The sequence below is a fragment of the Enoplosus armatus genome, chromosome 15, assembly GCF_043641665.1.
Source record: "Enoplosus armatus isolate fEnoArm2 chromosome 15, fEnoArm2.hap1, whole genome shotgun sequence".
Lineage (NCBI taxonomy): Eukaryota > Metazoa > Chordata > Actinopteri > Centrarchiformes > Enoplosidae > Enoplosus > Enoplosus armatus.
In genome coordinates, this window is record NC_092194.1 from 9,496,512 (window position 1) to 9,514,955 (window position 18,444).

At 42.3% G+C, this 18,444-nt stretch overlaps 1 protein-coding gene across 1 annotated transcript in view; it reads right to left on the reverse strand.

Annotated features, from left to right (window-relative positions):
• The window catches only part of ttll5 (tubulin tyrosine ligase-like family, member 5), a 42,294-nt gene that overhangs the window by 10,402 nt on the left and 13,448 nt on the right, over positions 1-18,444 (reverse strand). The window contains 17 exon segments of the mRNA XM_070920444.1: positions 5,895-6,034; positions 8,082-8,269; positions 8,353-8,934; positions 9,207-9,355; positions 9,490-9,581; positions 9,693-9,839; positions 10,256-10,373; positions 11,477-11,726; positions 12,005-12,153; positions 12,809-12,871; positions 13,412-13,503; positions 13,631-13,738; positions 14,656-14,697; positions 14,836-14,922; positions 14,924-14,971; positions 15,262-15,356; positions 18,280-18,341. Coding sequence (XP_070776545.1) covers positions 5,895-6,034; positions 8,082-8,269; positions 8,353-8,934; positions 9,207-9,355; positions 9,490-9,581; positions 9,693-9,839; positions 10,256-10,373; positions 11,477-11,726; positions 12,005-12,153; positions 12,809-12,871; positions 13,412-13,503; positions 13,631-13,738; positions 14,656-14,697; positions 14,836-14,922; positions 14,924-14,971; positions 15,262-15,356; positions 18,280-18,341 — 2,412 coding nt within the window.

Below are 18,444 nucleotides of genomic sequence, written 5' to 3' on the forward strand. Positions count from 1 at the left end.
AGCATAATGTTGGAATTATTGCAAACAAAAGTCTTTCTTTCTAATATTATATATAAGTGATGACAAACATTAATGAGATTTGTGCTCTTCTGTCCTTAAATCCCTGTACTCTCAAATAAAGCTACTACTGACTAGCTAATAATTACCTGGAATATTGCAAGATGGTGCAAGTTTCAGTGGCTCAACAGTGAGCCATAATAGCACCGTATTTGCTACCAGCTTTTCCTTGTCAGTTATATTACCACCCAACCAAGGCAGAGATGTGGCAGTAGCTAATTAACTCCTGCACACCACCGGCAAAAAGTTAAAAAGACAAGACAGCTGACAGAGTCCCAGTCGGGAGCCACAGAAGCCTCAAGTCAAAGCGTGCAAATCAGAGTCAAAGTAGAGGGCAAGCCTGTAGCAAACACAGGCAGAACTAAAAACCTTTCCACTTTGCTTCAGTGCTCCCCGAGCTTCACGTTCCATTCACATCACAAAGCCACAACCTGGAAAGCAAACCTTTTGACGAGCTCCACGAGTTTGTAACTAGATTATCTGTCATTAAAACTAAGCCTGTTTCAGCCTCTTTTTTTTTTCTTTTTGGCCCCTGCTAAAGCAATGAGGTGACCAGCCTCCCCTTCAGACACGCTTAAATTGAGCCTATGTAGAGTCTAGTGTGCTGCTGCATATGTACCACCTCAGCCAAAAATAATGCCATAAAGAGCACTATTGGGAGCTGCGAGGAAAAATATGAAAGAGAAAAAAAGAGAGAGATACAAGTGCAGTTGAAGAAATGGGATCCCTGGGGGTCATAATGACAAAAAAAGTTCTTGGAAATTCCTCCCATTACAAGCAATAACATTTGTCCATTGGTCTAGAGTAAAAGAAAACACTGTAGACTTAAAATCACAATAGCTGCTATATTTTTAGAACAAAACTATGATAAGCTCTAAAATTAGAATTCAATTAATCTTGAACAATACACACTGTGGGATAATAATCTTGTGTTGCTCAAGTGAAAAAAGAAAGCCCTGTCCTGTGTGGCCAAACAAAGACACAAGGGATCTCATGTGAACATGCTATCCGCCCATGCATTTCTCAGTTCACATAATGGCATATATATTGCAAAAACAACTGGTGTGACCGCGGGCCAATTCAATTTTTTTAGCTTCTGGAAACAAAGGCTTGTCTGTGAACCTCATAAGGCCAGAGATTCTACAACGCCAGGAGACAAAACAAGAACTCGTTCTTTGTTTACAGCAGTCATTTCCTTTAGCTTGGCTGCAGTTTGCACACTGGACCACGGGGACCTTCAGTGCTACCATTTTATTAGCATATGGTCTAAAACGGACTACTTCTTCAGTCAAGAGCATATGCTTTCTATGAGTACAATGTCGCAGTAGGACCCCAAGGAGAAGTCTTTTCAGACAGGGCTTGTCAACACAACACCACGCAAAAAAATACTACAGATCACTGTGAACTTAAAACCAGCAAGAGTTCTTAGTCCAACACAGTGACCAATGAAATTGAGAAAAAGAATTGAAAGAGAGCAGTTTTACATCTGAGTTTCTCTTCACTAGTGCAGCACATGTGTGGAGCTCCAACTATCTGGGACTTCCCTTCCTGCCGGACTTCTGCTGGTCGGTGTCAGCTTACTCCCCGCTGCGCTCGCCGTCCTGTAATATGCTGATATGACTTACAGTAGAACAACACAGCAGTGCAAGTTGAGCACATGTGCGGCATCAATCTAACTCAGTGTGAATGTGGGAAAATGGACTGTCTGAGATGACATCATGCCACAGTATCTCAAAGCCCTGCCTGGTCAATGTAAACATCAGCCGCCTCAAGAGTGTGAGGGTATTTCCAGCCATTACTCAGTTGTTTGTTTACCCTGTTTTATTGCAACATGACACTCAAGAGAACTGTCTTTGAAATACAAAAAAATGACTAGTGTCTGGGGATTTGTTGTGGGAGCAGTCCAGACAGGGATGATGATGCTTTAGTTAGTGCAGTGATGAGCAACATCATGAAACTACCACAGGTCTGTTCTAAGAAACAGGTTTACGGAGTTATCTGGATAACTTCGCTTGGCCCCTAAAAACTATTGTATTTGGAAGTTATGTTCCTGTTGTTTACATAGTTTGCTTTTGACTATGTGGCACTGCAGATGTATCCCTGCAACCAGTTTACACATTACTGAAGTCTTTACTAGACTAGACTAGACTCTTTATCAAGTGTAATGGTGCAACACAGTTTAGGAAGTCACTAGTTTGAAACCAGTAGTTAATTAGAAATTACTTGGGAATTACTTTATAGACAAATTTAGTAATGGCTGGTGCAACTCAGTCCTGATCCATTGTCAATCTGAGTGTCACACATTTGACACCCTAATACTGCACACTGTGGGACGTGTACTGCTGTAAAGGTGTTGTGTATCCGCTGAATAACCTAAATCCATTCACGTGTTCTTACCTTAAGGGTTCTCTTTCCTATTACCACATCTGGCTCCAATCAATGTGAATAAAAACTATTAAATTCAAAGGAAGAGAGACATCGAACCAATTTTGTGGAGACTTTGTCCCCCCATCAAAGAAGTTTTACATTTTCACCAGAGTTTTTCTGATTAGTCGGGTTGTTGGTTCAGCAAATGGGCTGTCATAAAATCCTTTGGAATGGTATGTTCTTACAAAAGTCCACCAAGTCAAACATCAATCTAACAAAGTATTGAACAGAACTAAAAATACCCTGCATAAACAGGCTTGTGGTATTTCTCAGTTCTAGCTGTGTTGGAGTGAACGTTGCACTGAAGCGATAATAGTTTCCGGTCATTTGTGCCTACAGAGAGAAGAAAATGGGGAGGCAGTTTTTGTGGCCAGGGTGCTAATGCAGCTTAAGACACATTAATGAGTGTTCACTTGACTAATACAAGACAAACTTGGAGCTCCATCACAAACTCAAAGCACAACTGCAGAAGCAAACCAAATCACTCAAAACTAAGTTGAATCAGCCAAAACTAAGATGTTGCTTTATAAAATTACCAACTTATTACAATAAGGGCAACTTATTACAACTGTCTGATAATCTATAGAAGTAACCAAACACAACAAACTGGTTGTTGATTTTGAGGTTGTCTCCTTGACTGTAGTCTGAATGTCTGAGTGTTTTAAACTGCTCACATCATTTCAGAAGTACATTGAATGGAAATCATCATAAACATATCAGGAGGTCCAACACCGGAAATGATCCCAAAAGTTAACTGTGGGTGTATGAAGACATGTAGTGGAGTGAGGCAGCAGCTCTCAGAGTGCTGATGCAGCATACCTGGTAGATCCTGGCAGCGGCACTTCAAAGAGCCATGCTACTCTTTGAAACCCATCATACTTCACCCCTGTGGTTGCTTAAAGAGCCAGTGTGCTTAACAGTTTCAGTATGTTTGGCACAAACCGTCAGCCCGAGTGTAGGGGGGGGGGGGACTCAGGAAATTCTGTGTTATAAGAAACAGCGCCGAGGTGAAATCAAGGCAATTTATCCTAATATCTTATTAAAGACATTTCACTGCAGTAAGAGGTGAACGCCAAACCAAGGGCCGGGAGTACTGGGGTACAAGAGAGCTTTTTGTACTGACAAATGGGAAGATAAAGGGAGCTATGTATTTATCTATGAACTATTAACCTGAAATGTGAAGCTGGACTAAAATGTATTTTCCGATGAATAAAGTGCCAAAACAATATATAACGAAAGGCAGAAATATTCAAAGGGAATGACTGAATTCGGAGAAGAAATCTGTCAAAGCACTAATGCTCTAAACTTAAATAGGAGATCAAAAGGTGGCTTCTGTCTCGTCTGTATCATATATAAAAAAAGTCTATCTGTAAAATTATTCTATTAAATCTCTCTTCTTGGTTTGTGGAAATAAAAACTTTTTAAGACAGGAAAAGGCCAGACATTCCTGTAATTCTCTGACAGCTTGATACATAAGAAAGGGTTAGACTGGAAAAACAGAGTCTAAGATCAAGGCCAACCTGTCTGAGACATTGTCACATATCAAGACAAAAATAAAAGGGGAGTGACCATAGATGCTTACCCCTCAACGAATTACACATTCAATGGCCAATAGGTTTGTTATCATGGCCTGGTACCATAGAGCATGACCGTGTGATCATACCCTGTGCTTCTGTTTCCTTCCTTCTCTTCTCAGAGCAATGTAAGAGGGCTGAGGAATAGGGTGAGGAAGGGGGGGGGGGGGGGGGGGTGTTGACACTGCCCCCTCACCACCGACTCCACTCCTCCAATGCAATGTTTTAAGCTGCCAGCATGCTTCACACACTCCTAGTTACTTACCCCAACAACGCACAATTAAAAAATGAACAAAATGCCCATTTCCAGACACGTATTGAACTAGCTTGCCCAGAGGAGCGCAGGCACTCTGCAATCCTTTCCCAAAGACTAACAATCCTCAATCTGAAAATTCGTAAGAGACCATTAAAATGCCTTTATATTCTATTGAGTGTGACCAAATAGGCTACCACAATCTAAGGCCCTGTTTACACCTGGCATTAACATGCGTCTTGGGTGATCCGATCACAAGTGGACAGCTCTAAGTACAGGTGTGAATGCACCCAAAACAGATTGCGATCCGATCTAACAGACCACATTCGGAGATGTCTGGGACGCATGTAGCTACATTCTTTTAGCAGTGTGTACGCAAATGTGTCCTGGGTCACATTGAAGGACCACCTACTCAATTGACGTCCTCTGCATAAGCAGAAGTACACTCTACTGTTTTCATTTGCCCACGCGCCAAGGTCTTTGCAAACTTCTTCTTCTTCTAATTTACAGCAGGCTAGGCATGGGAAGTTCATTGTTGCCTCCCGCCGGTTCAAAAGAACAACTCGTTTTGGCAAACAAAATGATGTATGTGTTCATTTTCACATAAAGCGGGAAAGTGAGATCCGATCACAAGTGGTCATTCAAGATGCATGTGGACATGCATTCTAAAGCCAGGTGTGAAGTGACGTACTTAGAGCTGTCCACTGATCAGATTGCCCAAGACACACGTTATTGCCAGGACCTAAGTGTCTGCAGTAAAGACTTGTATAAAGTTGATAACACAGAAAATCTGCAGGACATTGATTTGGCCAAAGTGAATAATACTTAATACATGAACAGCTTTTCTGAATCTTTCAAAGACATAAATCTCAAGAATGAAAAAAGCATCTTCGCCAAACACACTATTGCTTCTCTGCTGCCTCAGGGGAGGGTGAATAAATAATGCACATGAACACAATGGTGAAATTTGACCAAAAGGAGCACTGGAGCACTCATAAGGGGGCAGAGGTGTGTAGTAATAGAACTGTAACAACATCCACAGAATAATATATATAAGTCCAACTGAAATTACATTTAGTCAACCCTTTTAAACATAATGGCTTACAAAGTAAAGAAACTTGAGTTGTGGGCTACATGGCATAGGCAGACAGCGTGTTGTTAGTGGTACTGAAGAGTAAGGACCACAGCAGCATCTAAACAGACTGAAGCTACATTTGCAGGTACCATTAAATACTGTAATGTGCTGCAGCTGAGCAGCTAACTAGCCTGCAAACTGACGTTAGCAGTGGACTTATCCCCGGTGAATGTTTGTTCAGTAGCTCATTCAACAAACCTCATGTTTATAAGTTAGATAAGACGACTTTAGCAGGAAAGCTAATGTGAGTTGCTGTTCAGAATCTCTTGTGTTGTGTAGCAGGCTGCTGACTGGCTCACTGTGTGACTGTCTGCTCTGCCTGTGATAGGACGCTGCAGTTACTGCTTCATGCAGGATTTGATAGGCTGTTTAAATATATAAATCAGATTTTTTTTTAAATAAAACCCCCAAAGTACTCCCTGCATATGCTACATGTCTTTGGACTCACCCAGTGCTGGTACATAGATCCGTTCCAGAGTGAACAGCTTTCACTGGCCCTTGGGTTGTAGCAGCAGTATGCCGCACTTTAGGGTTCAGTGTGAAGCTCTCTCTGCTCAGCATCCTGTTGGCCAGGTTCAGGTTGGTCAACTGTGGGCAGAGGGGAAAACTTCAACAGATGATTCAGCTCAAATTCACAAGTTAAGTCACTTCAACCAAACACCTCACTACTAGTCATCCCAATGTCTAAAGCAATGGAAATGTTTGATGAATAAGCAGTCATATTGTGTTCCTCCCTACATCGACCACTTCATACTCTTGTATCTGGGGGGCCTTGTGAAATGTACACACAGCACATGGCAGAGCTAGTCTCCGCTCAGCACTAAATCCAGGTGGTCCCCTCTCCCTTCTCCTCCATCTCGAGCAGAATCAGCTATCATGACTCGCCAGCTCAAATCTGTTTACAACCACATCATCACTACTGCAGCAACTGCACCTCTGTACTGCCCTGGGAATTATGTTCAGTGAAATCTAATTAATTATAATGCCGGGATGTTTTATTTACTTTATTTCCACTAAATGTCCAATAGGAAAATTGTAATGCTGCCAAGCCTTGTACAACCTGAAAAATGTGTCAGCATGGTGCTACACAGCTACAGCTTTAAAGTAACTTATTAAGGTATAGTGGTCGTATTCATACAAACTGTTTCATCGAAACTGAGAAAATGAAAACACACATGTGGGTGCCAACATTGCAGGGCTTTTGGACAACATTTTTATATGTATCTATCATAATAAATAGTTCTTTACCACATAAGGCACATTTACCATCCTCCAGGATGTATATATATATATATATATATATATATATATATATATATGTGTGTGAGTGTGTGTGTGTGTGTGTGTGTGTGTGTTTATAATGTCCCATCGTCTAAAGTCATGTACACCGGCTTGTCTAATTGAAACACAGTGTTACAGGGATGTCTTATAATAATGTTTTGGACATAAACATATGCAGATACAAACATGCTGGAAGGATTCACAGTCATATATATGCGTCATAGCGTAGGAGTACATTCACTTTATTGAAAGTGACTATGCCTGGCTTTACTCAAATTCAGTTTCTGTTGTGTATACATGTGGCCCAGCATGAGAGTGAGTAATTACTTAAACCTTATAGGTCAACTAGTGTAACAGGGTGTTGTTCGTGTTTACAAAGTTCTCCATTTAGTTCAGCAAGTGATTTAATGACTTCAAATCTGAGCCCTAAAAAAAAAAAACACCAAATGTACTTTGAGCCATTAAGTGCAAAACACTGGACGATTTTACTCTGCAAAATAAACTGCTGCCAGGCCCAGGATTAACTATTCGTAGGAAATACAGCAAACACCTTTCAGATAGACAGAATAATGTACAGTCAAAAGGAAACCATAAAATCTGCAGTCTGTGTGGTCTGGTGCCATCACAAAAAACTTTGACAGAAAAAATCCAGTGAGGCAGAGGAGGAGGAGGAGGAGGAGGAGGAGGAGGAGGAGGAGGGAGGAACAGTTGAGGGGCTCCCCACACCGAATGACAAACCTTTGGGGAATATAGGAGAAGGTGGTGATGGAGCCAACGGAGCTGCCGCTCCCCTGCTCAGTGCCAATTTGCCACATTCCTCTATTTATAAGCATCAATTACCACAAAAAAGTGGCTGCTTGTTAAGTATCAACAGAAATCACTCCCCCATGGTGCATCTGATAATGAGACCTCACACAGAGCTGAGGGTTGATGCGGCTCACCACTGTTTAGGCCATCCAGCTTCAAACCCCAGTTCCAGAGCCCCCCCGTCAACCCCAGCCCACAGACTGCAGGCGAACTGAGGGCTGAAAGAGGAAGGTGCACGGTACGAGGCAGCAGACCCTCCGGCTCCAACAGGTCTGCTGAATGAATGAGCAGCTAGATGCCGCCAATCAGCATGGGGTCAGAGCCAGGTTTACGCATCAACAAAGAGAAATATCAGAGACCTCACAGAGAGAGACTACTGCAGAGGGGCCAGATTCTTCTTCCTTACATGAAACATTACACAGATCACTTTACAGTTGCTTAATAACTCAACATAGCTTCTTATTCAAGCACAGTGAAACATCCGGCTCCAGGCGGGAGTAGCTGTTGGCGCAGTGGGCTCTAGAGGTTAAAAATACAATGAACTCACGTGTTGTGTCAGCAGGTTGATGTGACTGGAGCTGGCATAGTGGCGAGCAACCTGCTTGTCAGCCAGCTTTTGCAGGGCTGAGATGAAGGCCTGCTGGTTAGACTGGGCCTGGGCAGACAGGGAGTTTAACTCCTTGAATGTCTCCATTGAGTTTGACTTCAGCTTACTGGAGCTGCTCCTCCTGATCACTGACGTACAGAATGACAGAAGACAAATGTGAGAACATGGGAGTAAATGTGATGAACAACAGCATGTAGAATAGTGAGTGTACCTTGGCCTGCAGAGGTGGGTCTAGAGAGCTTCTGGCTGTAGATGTGCGTGGCACTCGGAATGGATGAGGCTGCTCCGGAGCTGGACGTCGATGAGGTAAAGGACTGAATCCTTCTGAGCGCCTGGGTTGGTTGCCCAGTAGAGACTGTGTTAGAGCCGGTGGAAACAGCTGTCCAAGTTGCTCTCGGGGGCTGTGTGACCACCACGGCAGAGGTGTACGCAGGGGGGTCAGAAAGAGTCTCCGGATGGCAGAACTGGGACTTTGCCAAGGACTGTGCGTAGGACGGCGGTTGAGGAGGTGGAGGCGGCGGCGGACAATGGAGAGGCGGGGACGTCGAGGCGTGAGAGCAGTGCTGCAGATGAATATGTGTGCAGTCTAAAGTCATAGGAAAGCTGGAGCAGTGCTGGGAGGCCTGGACCTCCGGCTGGGTTTTACCACTTCTAACTGCTGCCTGTTGGTCTTCAGACAAAGTACGGACAGAAGGCCGACTCTCAGTGGCCTTGATGTCTGGGTCACTGCTGACTTTCCCTGTGGAGAGTGAGGACTCTGAAGCGCTGGAATCCTTTTTGGCCACAGGCAGAGCTGTTCAAAGGAGGAAAGAAGCCAGAGCTCCTTTATCATCAGTTAGCCATTCCTCAGCTCTGACAAGCATTTGTTTTCCCCCAATGAGTGCTAATCGTTTAAAGCTGACCTTTTTTTCACCCCAGATGACTCAGTATTTTTCCTTTTACTTTTTTGAGGGGGTTCACAAATCTAAACAATTCCTGTTTACTGTGCTTGAATGATAAAATATCAAACATAAAACAGACCTACAGTAACAAGAATATGGGGGAAAAAACACGGGAGGAACTCACTTTTGGAATTCTCACAGTTGCCTGAATCTCCTGAGGCATTTACTTCATGAACGTCTTTCTTAACACTCCTAACTTTTGTTCCTAGGAAGACGGTGGCTGATTTATTTTTCTGTGTGTAGAATGTCAGTACTTCCTCCAGATCAGTTTCACTGTTGAAAAAAGAAAAAAAAGAGATAAATGTGTATAACAGATTGAGATCACTCTTCAGACAGTGGCGTATATAACCAGAACAATAAAGAGCCAAGCACCGAACAATGGCAAGTGGGCTTGCCAATTCACTAACCTTGCTGCAGTGATGTACTCCTGAAACACACTGGGGTTAACACAATGCTCCTCTTTGCTATTCCCCTGTTTTTTCACCATATGTTCAGTTTCCTGGGAAGATGGGAAAGAATAAGACAGAAGGTATTCACAATGTTTCCCATGTTTGCATCACCTCTTAGAATTGTGATTCTGTGGTAAAGCTGGAGTCTGGGAAATGGGTACCTTGTTGTAACTGTGGATGAACTCCCCTAGCTGGTGGGACAGGATGCGCCTGCGGTCTTGGAGTGGAAGCTGGCGACTGGGCAAGACCACCTTTATGTCTTGTTGAAGATTACTGGCAGCTCTTCTCAGGAAGCGAATCACCAGCTCCTGTGCAGACAAAAAAACATTTTATTATCACTGCTCTGAATCATTGATTCCTCCTGGTGCACTTACTCGAGCTGCCTGTGTGTTCTCCTTTCAGTTTTCAGAGTTCAACACCATTTAAAACATTGAGACCTTTGAATTGAATGGCCTAGAGATCAACTTCACATTGATTTTCCCCAAAGGTTTGAGGTCACTGATCTTGATGATGTATGGCATTACAATGCAGACTTTCCAATCAGGCTAACTTTTACAGAGACCACGTTTTCCCTCTATGCGGCCACAAATGCCTTGTACACATTTCAGCTACAGCAAGGGTACATATGAGTAACAGAATAATAATAAGGGGAAATAATGCCCCAGGGTGTTCCACCTATGTCAGTTTATTAGGAAAAGGAGATTAAAAATGGTTATCCTTGTACCATTTGGTCGTCATCCTTGTCTGGCCAAGCTGGGATGGTGTTGGCCTTGCTCTCTGCCAACAGTCTTTGCTGGACCCGCTGCAGGTATGAGGAAAAGGCCATCCGAGCCTGCACTTTACTGGAGAAGAGAGGAAGAAGCATAAGAGAGAGAGGGGAATCCTCAAGAACTGCATAGGTAAAGCAATGGAAAAAGTTAGACGCAACAACAGTTGATAATACACTTTATCCACTAAGTTCACTTGACACTGACAATAAAGGCTATCTATTTGCATTGCAAACCATGATACATCTGTTACAACAGAAGGAACAAGCAGCTATACTCATTCCATTTGCTGACATATCATCCAGAAAAAGAGAGAACGCAACAACAGGTATGTATCACTTTCAGCCAAAAGCTGTTGAAACACAGTGTATCTTGTCCTGCTTCGCTATCAAAATGATAAACTGTCTTTGTGGCCCAGGTGAACCTGGAAAAAGTACTGTCAGAACATTGTAGTCAAAAAATAGAGAGAAATGTGTTGCTGTCAAACACAAACAATGATATGGTGTACTATAATTTCCCTGCTTCATGCACAGTCCTGGCAAGCACTGAGGAATTTCTACAAAGTCAGACTTGTTATTGTAATTCCTCCTCAAATTATAATTTCAGCCACACTTTTCAAATCAACATCAGACCACAGTCTTTGTTGCACTTAGGTATAATAGTATTTACAGCGTGTCGTATGTGTTTGACAGTATATATAGTATCTAGTATACAGTAAAAGTGAAGATGTTTTTATGCTCAGCCAATTGGGAAAGCATCATGTTTATATGATCTTAGGACAACTCCCTTTAGTTTCAGTAGGACTAGATAAAATTAAGTATTTTCTATACAAATATGTAAGTTGTGGGGGACTTTTAGACTCTCTGACACAGAAAATAAACTAAGAAATTAAATTTGCTGACCTCAGCAAATAGAAAGCAAGTCACAGGTAGATCAACCTGTGATGAGGATTTAAACATGAAGAACTATAATTTTGACCCCTGGTTTTCCATGTGGTATGGACCAAAACACAACCGTAAATTTCTTCTCATTCTCTTTGGTAGGTGGATTGGTGCACTTCTTAATTCTCCTTATAAAATAGGAAAGGAGGAGAAAAGAGTGAGGGAGAAGGAAATACAGTAAGGGAGGAAGTTGAGAGCAGCAGCCAACCTGAGTAGCAGCCCAGAATACAGACTGACCTGAGGTCCCACCCCTGCTGAAGGATGTTGAGCAGGTTGACTCTGGGCCTGGCATTGTGCGCGGCTGCCTCTGACAGAGCCTCTCTGTGGCAGCGCTCCAGTGGTGGGGCCACTTGTTTTCTTTGCTCTGCTACCAAAGCCTTGTGTGAGACTGGCTCGAGAACTGGTTTCACCTCCTCTCTCTCCTCCTGCACGCACTCCTCTCCCTCCTGACTGCTGCTCGCAGTTGGGGAGGCCTTGGATTCCTTCCCTGAGGTGTGCAGCATTGCAAGGAGAGACAAATGTCAGTTGCATCACTGGCATTTTGGATAAAATACACACATATGCTCAAAATAGGGTTTTTTATTGTTGCTGCAATGAAATGAACTCATTCAGAGTCATATTTGGCCAACCTTCCTGTGACACTGGGGAGTTATTTATTGGAAACAAAAGTGCATTAGCGTGTGATGTTGTCCCACTTAGCTGCACTCTGCTCATTCTTAGAAAAAAAGCAGTTTCCTGAATTGAGGCAGAACACATCGGGCCTACCCAATTTCTTCTTCCCTGCAGCAGCGTGATGAGTCAGGTGGCGCTGTCTCCTCTTACGTGCCTCCAGAGACAGCAGCTTCCTCTCATACTGGACAACGTGACAGCCGTGGACGGCATCCACCTGCAGCTGCACATTCCCATTCACATTCCTGAGAGACAGAACAAGACACGTCAACACAATGGTAATAACAACAACTATGATGATTTATGTGTGTATCATCAACAATGACAAAGCAGAGCAATAGCAATGAATTTCAACTTAAACTGAAGCCAGTTCTGAGAAAGATTAGTGTGGTTGAGTAGCTTGTCCAGAAGTTGACGCGAGAGACAGTGATGGTCCAAAGGAGAGAGGATAAATGGCAAATAATAACAGCAACTGAAGTCTTGCAGCAACATTCGTCTCCCTAATGTGGCTACCTAACGAATATGGAAAAATCATAGATGGGCTTAGTTGGGGGCCAAATCTCCCGACAATATTGTGCAATAGTCAGAGCTGTGGTTAAAACTTGAAAGCCCATACTGATTCAAATAACATAAATGCACGTTGTATTACAATAACAAAAATGTGGTTCAATAAACAGGCGCAGTTCATCTATAACTGTCTTTCCCCTCCTGCCCCCAAATTGACGCCGCAATGCCACAAAGACGTTGGGCGCGCGCTGGAAAAGTTGACTGTGCAACGTCTTTTCAGCTGTTCCTCTCACCTATCCAATCGAAAGACAAACGCCACACTAGAATCCAACCGTTTCCACAAACTGATGGAGAGATTTATTCCCCAATCCCAACCACAATGGAAATGCTTACCTTCCATGGAAAAGTCTGTTTGCCAGCATGTAGTTCATTGATGTCTTGGACTCCAGATATCCACTGAGAGAAGAAGATAATAAGCAAATTACAATAATCAGAAAGGCAGGAGGCCCCAACGAGCCCCACGACCTCATTATTTGCGGCAAACGTGTTAAAATGAGGCTTCTGTGATATAGCTACTCTGGAAGCAGCCACTATTAAATGCACCAATCATTTCCCAGACCGCTCAATAATATGCTTTTAAAAATGCCACAAAATCCCTGCTGCTAAGAGAGCCATGGATCTAATCAAGCAACAAATCCTCATATAGGAATATGAATTGTAAGCATAAAAATGGATTTCCTCTCTAATAGGGGCTTCAGTGCCATTTCAACATACAGTCACTGTGGGATATAAGCCTTTCTTCGAACATAATATACAGAGTTCAAACAAATACCAACTCTGTAGCTACACCTTAGTCTGGGGGTTCAGTTAGTGACAGTCAAGATGAGTCTGGCTTTAGGCACTGATTGCATTAATTAATTTTTTATTATTTCAACATTATAGACAAACACCCAGGAATTACAAGCGATCTGTCTGTTCCTTCTTGGCTGAGTTTACCCATAGAGCTCCCATGTTTCTGCGGTGGGGAAGATCCTGACGAAGCCTCCTCGTCTCTCGTACTCCTCTCTGATCCTCCTCAGCACTTTGATCTATATGAGTGAAAGAAAAACATATTTTGAAATAGACCGTTTTAGACAGAATCTCCAGGTTCCCATAATGTTTTAATTCAACAAAATCACACACACATCGTGTCACACACATTGCTGTTGTTGTTACCTCCTCAGCAGTCAGGCTCAGAGTGCTGTCTCCTTGGCCTTGTTTAGGCCCTGGCTTGTCTTTCGACACCTCTGTTTCTGAGTTACTGGCTGATGAAGGCCTCTGCCGCTACAGGGGAGAAGAGTAGAGACAATATCACTTTAAACTGATGCCAACCATGTACTGTCATTCCTCTTTCCAACATAAATACGGGCTATTGTTTTATTAAAATTGTTGCAATTCTTAAATTCTTGGTAAAGAAACCATCTATTTCTGAAAAACAACCTCCTGATCTGAAACATAATTCTCATTAATAAATAGAAAATGTGCAAACTACGCCATGTGTAACAAAAACTGCCCTCTCTTCTTTTTTCCCTGTCACATAAACGGAGCATTTTTGTTACGCATTGGCATTCCTGGCTGCTTCCCCCGCAGCATGCACTACCAGTCTGTGATTGACAACTTTGGCATGCAGGTTAGAGCTTGGGCCAGACAGCGGGGCACAACCCCACAGGATCACATACAGAATTTGTCATCTAAATAGCAGGGGGATTACATTTAATTTTATCTGACGCGGCTGGGGGGATACAAAGGCAGCCAAAAAGTGACAAGGCCTAATCCTTCAGAAAAAGACTCAACTGTTGCCCCTAATCAGAGTGAACGGAGAGGACGGGTTCTCTGAAGGCCCCTGGAGTACTCCAACAGCCTCTGTGACAGCCCTGGTTTACTGGTGGGCTTGTTTTGTGTATGTCTGAGTAACTGAGACTCTGTACAACAAAGTTTCTGGGTCAAATGATGCATTGCAGCATTTAAAGCACTTGCTTACCAAGGCCACTTTGCTAATGAAATGAGAATTATATTAAATACAGCATAAGGAATCGATACAAGCAATCTGTCTGTCACTATGAAAAATAGTAAAGCCACGTAATCAAATAAACAAAAAGCAGTGAGCAATTTCTTACCGGTAATGTAACAGGCATCAGGGAATTGCAAAAAGGGGAAAAGGCAGAAGAAGATTAATATGTCTGAGTCAGAAGAAAACTCACCAGTCTGCTGTGTGCAGTGGCTGTCGGTGCAGAAGGAGGTTTCTAAGAGGCAATGGGTGAAGACAGTGAGTTGTGGGTGAGCATCAGCATTACCATTTAAACCTTTATGAAGGCACATACAGACTCAGCACGCATGCAACAATGAAACATTGTTCCTGTATGTCTAAACAGGACCTTTACACAGTATAAGGTGGAGCAGAAATCTGTCTGATTTAGTAATCTCCCTCCAGCAGATCCTGCGCCAAATCTGGGTGCAGTAGTCGAGTTGGAGGGAGCCAAGTGCATTAGCTGTTGTGGCATCATTAGGCAACAGGGCCTTGAGAGAGCATTAGTCACTTGATTAGAAATGATAAAACAATAAGCCACAGAGTGTAGCACTTACACACTGATGTCACTCAAACACTGTAATTACATAAGCAGTTGTTTTGCATTACAGTGAATTTTCCATGAGGGTAAGAGAAGAGCTCAATGGCAGTGGCAGGAATGTACTGTAAGCAACAGAGAGATGAAGACAAGAATGGGAATGTTTCACAAGGAAGGGTGAATGAGTGCAACACTTGGCTTGGCTCTTTGCTGTATGTGTGTGTGTGTGTGAGCATCCAGTACCTGTGTTCTTTGGGCTGCTGGGTTCTTGAGGCTGGGGTCCAGGGTGACTCGGTCAGAGCGTGGTTGCCTCAGTAAGGGGTCCTGACACACAAAGCCTGCGGGGGACACAGAGAAGCCATAAAGGGGTATATCAATGACATCAGGTCTTAAATATGTTACTCGTTCGCATGACCTCCATATATTGCATCAGATCTTCAATGTTAGCGCAAGAAGCCAAAGGAGAGACACGGAGGCAATAAATTGCATGGAAATCAACATTATCTTTAGCAATATCATGCTAACTCAAAGATACAAGGAAGATATGTTTTGATGTAGTGACACACTGCTGCACAATACAACCACAGCCCCCTGACGTGAACCTCTGACCTTGCTTCAAGGAATAGTTCAACATTTTGGGAAATATGCTTATGCCGAGAGTTAGATGAGAACTCTGTCCGCTAAATATGAAGCTACAGCTAGCAGCTAGTTAGCTTAGTTTAGTTTAGCATAAAGACTGGAAACAAGGGGAAACAGCTAGTCTGACTCTGTCCAAAGGTGACTAAATCTGCATACCAGAACCTCTCAAGCTCACTAATTAACACGTAATGTCTTGTTTGTTTGGTGTAAAAACAACAATTCACTGTTTTATTGGGGGTTATGTGTTGGACTATTTCTTGTCTCTGAGCAGTTGCCAGGCAACCAGCGGAGACTGGTTACAGCTCGTACCCCTCATAAAACAGCAAATGGTCATTTTTAAACGTCAGTTTTTGTACATATAAAAAAAACCCAGATAAAACGTGTTAATTAGTGAGCTTTAGAAGTGTTGGTAGGAGGATTTTGTTTGCGTCAGAGTTAGGCTAGCTGTTTCCCCTTGTTTTCAGTCTCAATGCTACGCTAAGCTAACCGGCTGCTGGTTGTGGCCTCATTTATAACGGACAGACATGAGAGTGGTATCGATCTTTTCATTTAACTCTCAGCCAGAAAGCAAATACAAACATTTCCCAACTGTTCCTTTAACTTTTTAGTCAGGGAAAGAAGATATGTTTTCCTATAGTGACACTCTACTTTGGATTTATACAGCTCCACATTTATATTTAAGTGCATCTCAGTGGTAAATGATAAGGGTGGGGGAAAATGTTTGCAATTCACATTTCCCACTAAGATGTTCCCACCCAGTCAATAAGATTTAAATCTATGACCTTCTGTTTATTAATTCCCACACTCCCTCAAAGATAACTGGTGGCCAAAGTGAAATGTTAAAGAAATGTGTTTATGCTGTATCCTGCAGTCACACTTGAGTTGAATTAAGTCTATTGACAGCTTGGAGCTCGAGGCTATTTGTACTACCTCATCCAAGCCGTCAGGTAAGAATCAGGCCCCCGCCATGGTCTTGCCTAAACACAGCAATTATTACAAACATGGGCGACACAGAGCTGACAGCTACACACAGGCGGAAAAATGAATGCTAATGGAATGCTATCATTATTTACAGGTCTGGGAGGCAGCCCAAGTGTTATCAGCCAACAGCGACTTAGTTTGTTTGCTACATAATAGATGTGCTATGTTTTACATGCCACTGCTCATTTTCCCCAGACCCGCACTAACGTCTCAGTCCAAAGATAACTGGCAATTTATGATTCTACTCTTTCATTTAATGAGCTGGAGGGGAGGGTTTCAAGCCACAGCATGGCCTAGGCTGAGGCATACACACACACACGCCTTTAATATCATTAGGCTGAGACCGCAGATAGACTTAATGGTTCAGTGCCAGTTTAGATGGACGCCTGCTAATCAGTGGGCTCCATGTATCCTGTGAATGATAATAAGGATAAATCAGAGGATTAGGTGAAGTTAAATAATCAAGAGATCTACAAGGATAAAGAAGCTCTCAGACTGTATGTGTGCACCTCTGTATGTGGTCAGGGTATGAGATTCTCCTTGCTTTAAACTTGCATATCACAAAATATTATAAGCTCATCTTCTGTATTAGAATTCAATAATTAAGAGGGGAGGAGACATAACAGAGACACGTCTCATTCCCAGCTGCAAACACTGTTATATAAACAGTATTTATCTCTGCCTTGGGGTTCCTTGCTAAAGGTTGCTTTAGTTTGACATGTTGGATCCAGTTTCTCAAGAGCCCTTAATGACTGCAAAACAACTAAGGCCTCTGTTGACAATTTTGTCCGCAAGTCATTTACTGTTAATTAATGAAGGCTGCAGTTTATTCTCTCAACACTGGAGCTCCCATTATAAAGCCAAACAGCTATTTTCTGCAGTTTGCACAAACTCAACAAGTGGAATTCAGGAAAACATTAAAGCATTAAACTATAGACGACTGTCTCCACCTGCTTGAAACCTGCTGGTTACAAGAAAGGCCAACCAGCATCTCCGCTTTTGGAGGGAGACTCGTGAAGAAAATACAGCATAATTACAGCACTTTTCTTCTTTATATTACCTCCTCCAAAATTAACATATTTATGACAATTATATCATTTTGCAGGGAATAATCTTTTACCTCAAGCAAAATATTATATATTCTACCTATTATTTATTTCTTTTCTTTCCATTCAAATCTAAAGTATGAGTAATCCAAAACTTTAGATTTAAGTATCTAAAAACATCTTGATAGTCGTAGTAGATTTGTTTTTAAAATGACCGAGCAGATGTTCCAGCTTAATTCTGTATTTTGATGGATTGATTGGATTGGTTGATGGATTATTTTTAATGCATGCATTGTTGGCAAAAACAAATCTGTAATCCTAATATTTTCTCTATGACTTGTAATGTGCTGTATTTAAGTTTTTTCCTCCTCTGTTAATTGTGTGTGATTAATAACAGAACTTAAAAAGTGGAAGTGGAAGATCTTTAAGGTTTCTACCTCTTTGATGTACTTTATTTCACCAGCATTTAATGGATTTAAACATCGAGCTATAAGCAGTGAATTTCAAACTGGATGTCTATGAAGTGCAATCATTTGTGCAACGCTTTGAAATCAAATGCAAGTTGCATTTAGTCATTGTTTCAGCATGCACTCACCCACAAGCGAAAACATGTCTGCAATCACGCTGGCCTTTATCTTCAGATCCAAGGGCGCATCACTGTAAATAAGTAGATTTGTTTTTTTTTTAAAAAGGAAAAAAAGATGAAAAATACAACACATACACATGCACAGGGTAGAGCAAAGCAAGTTAACTGTCATAA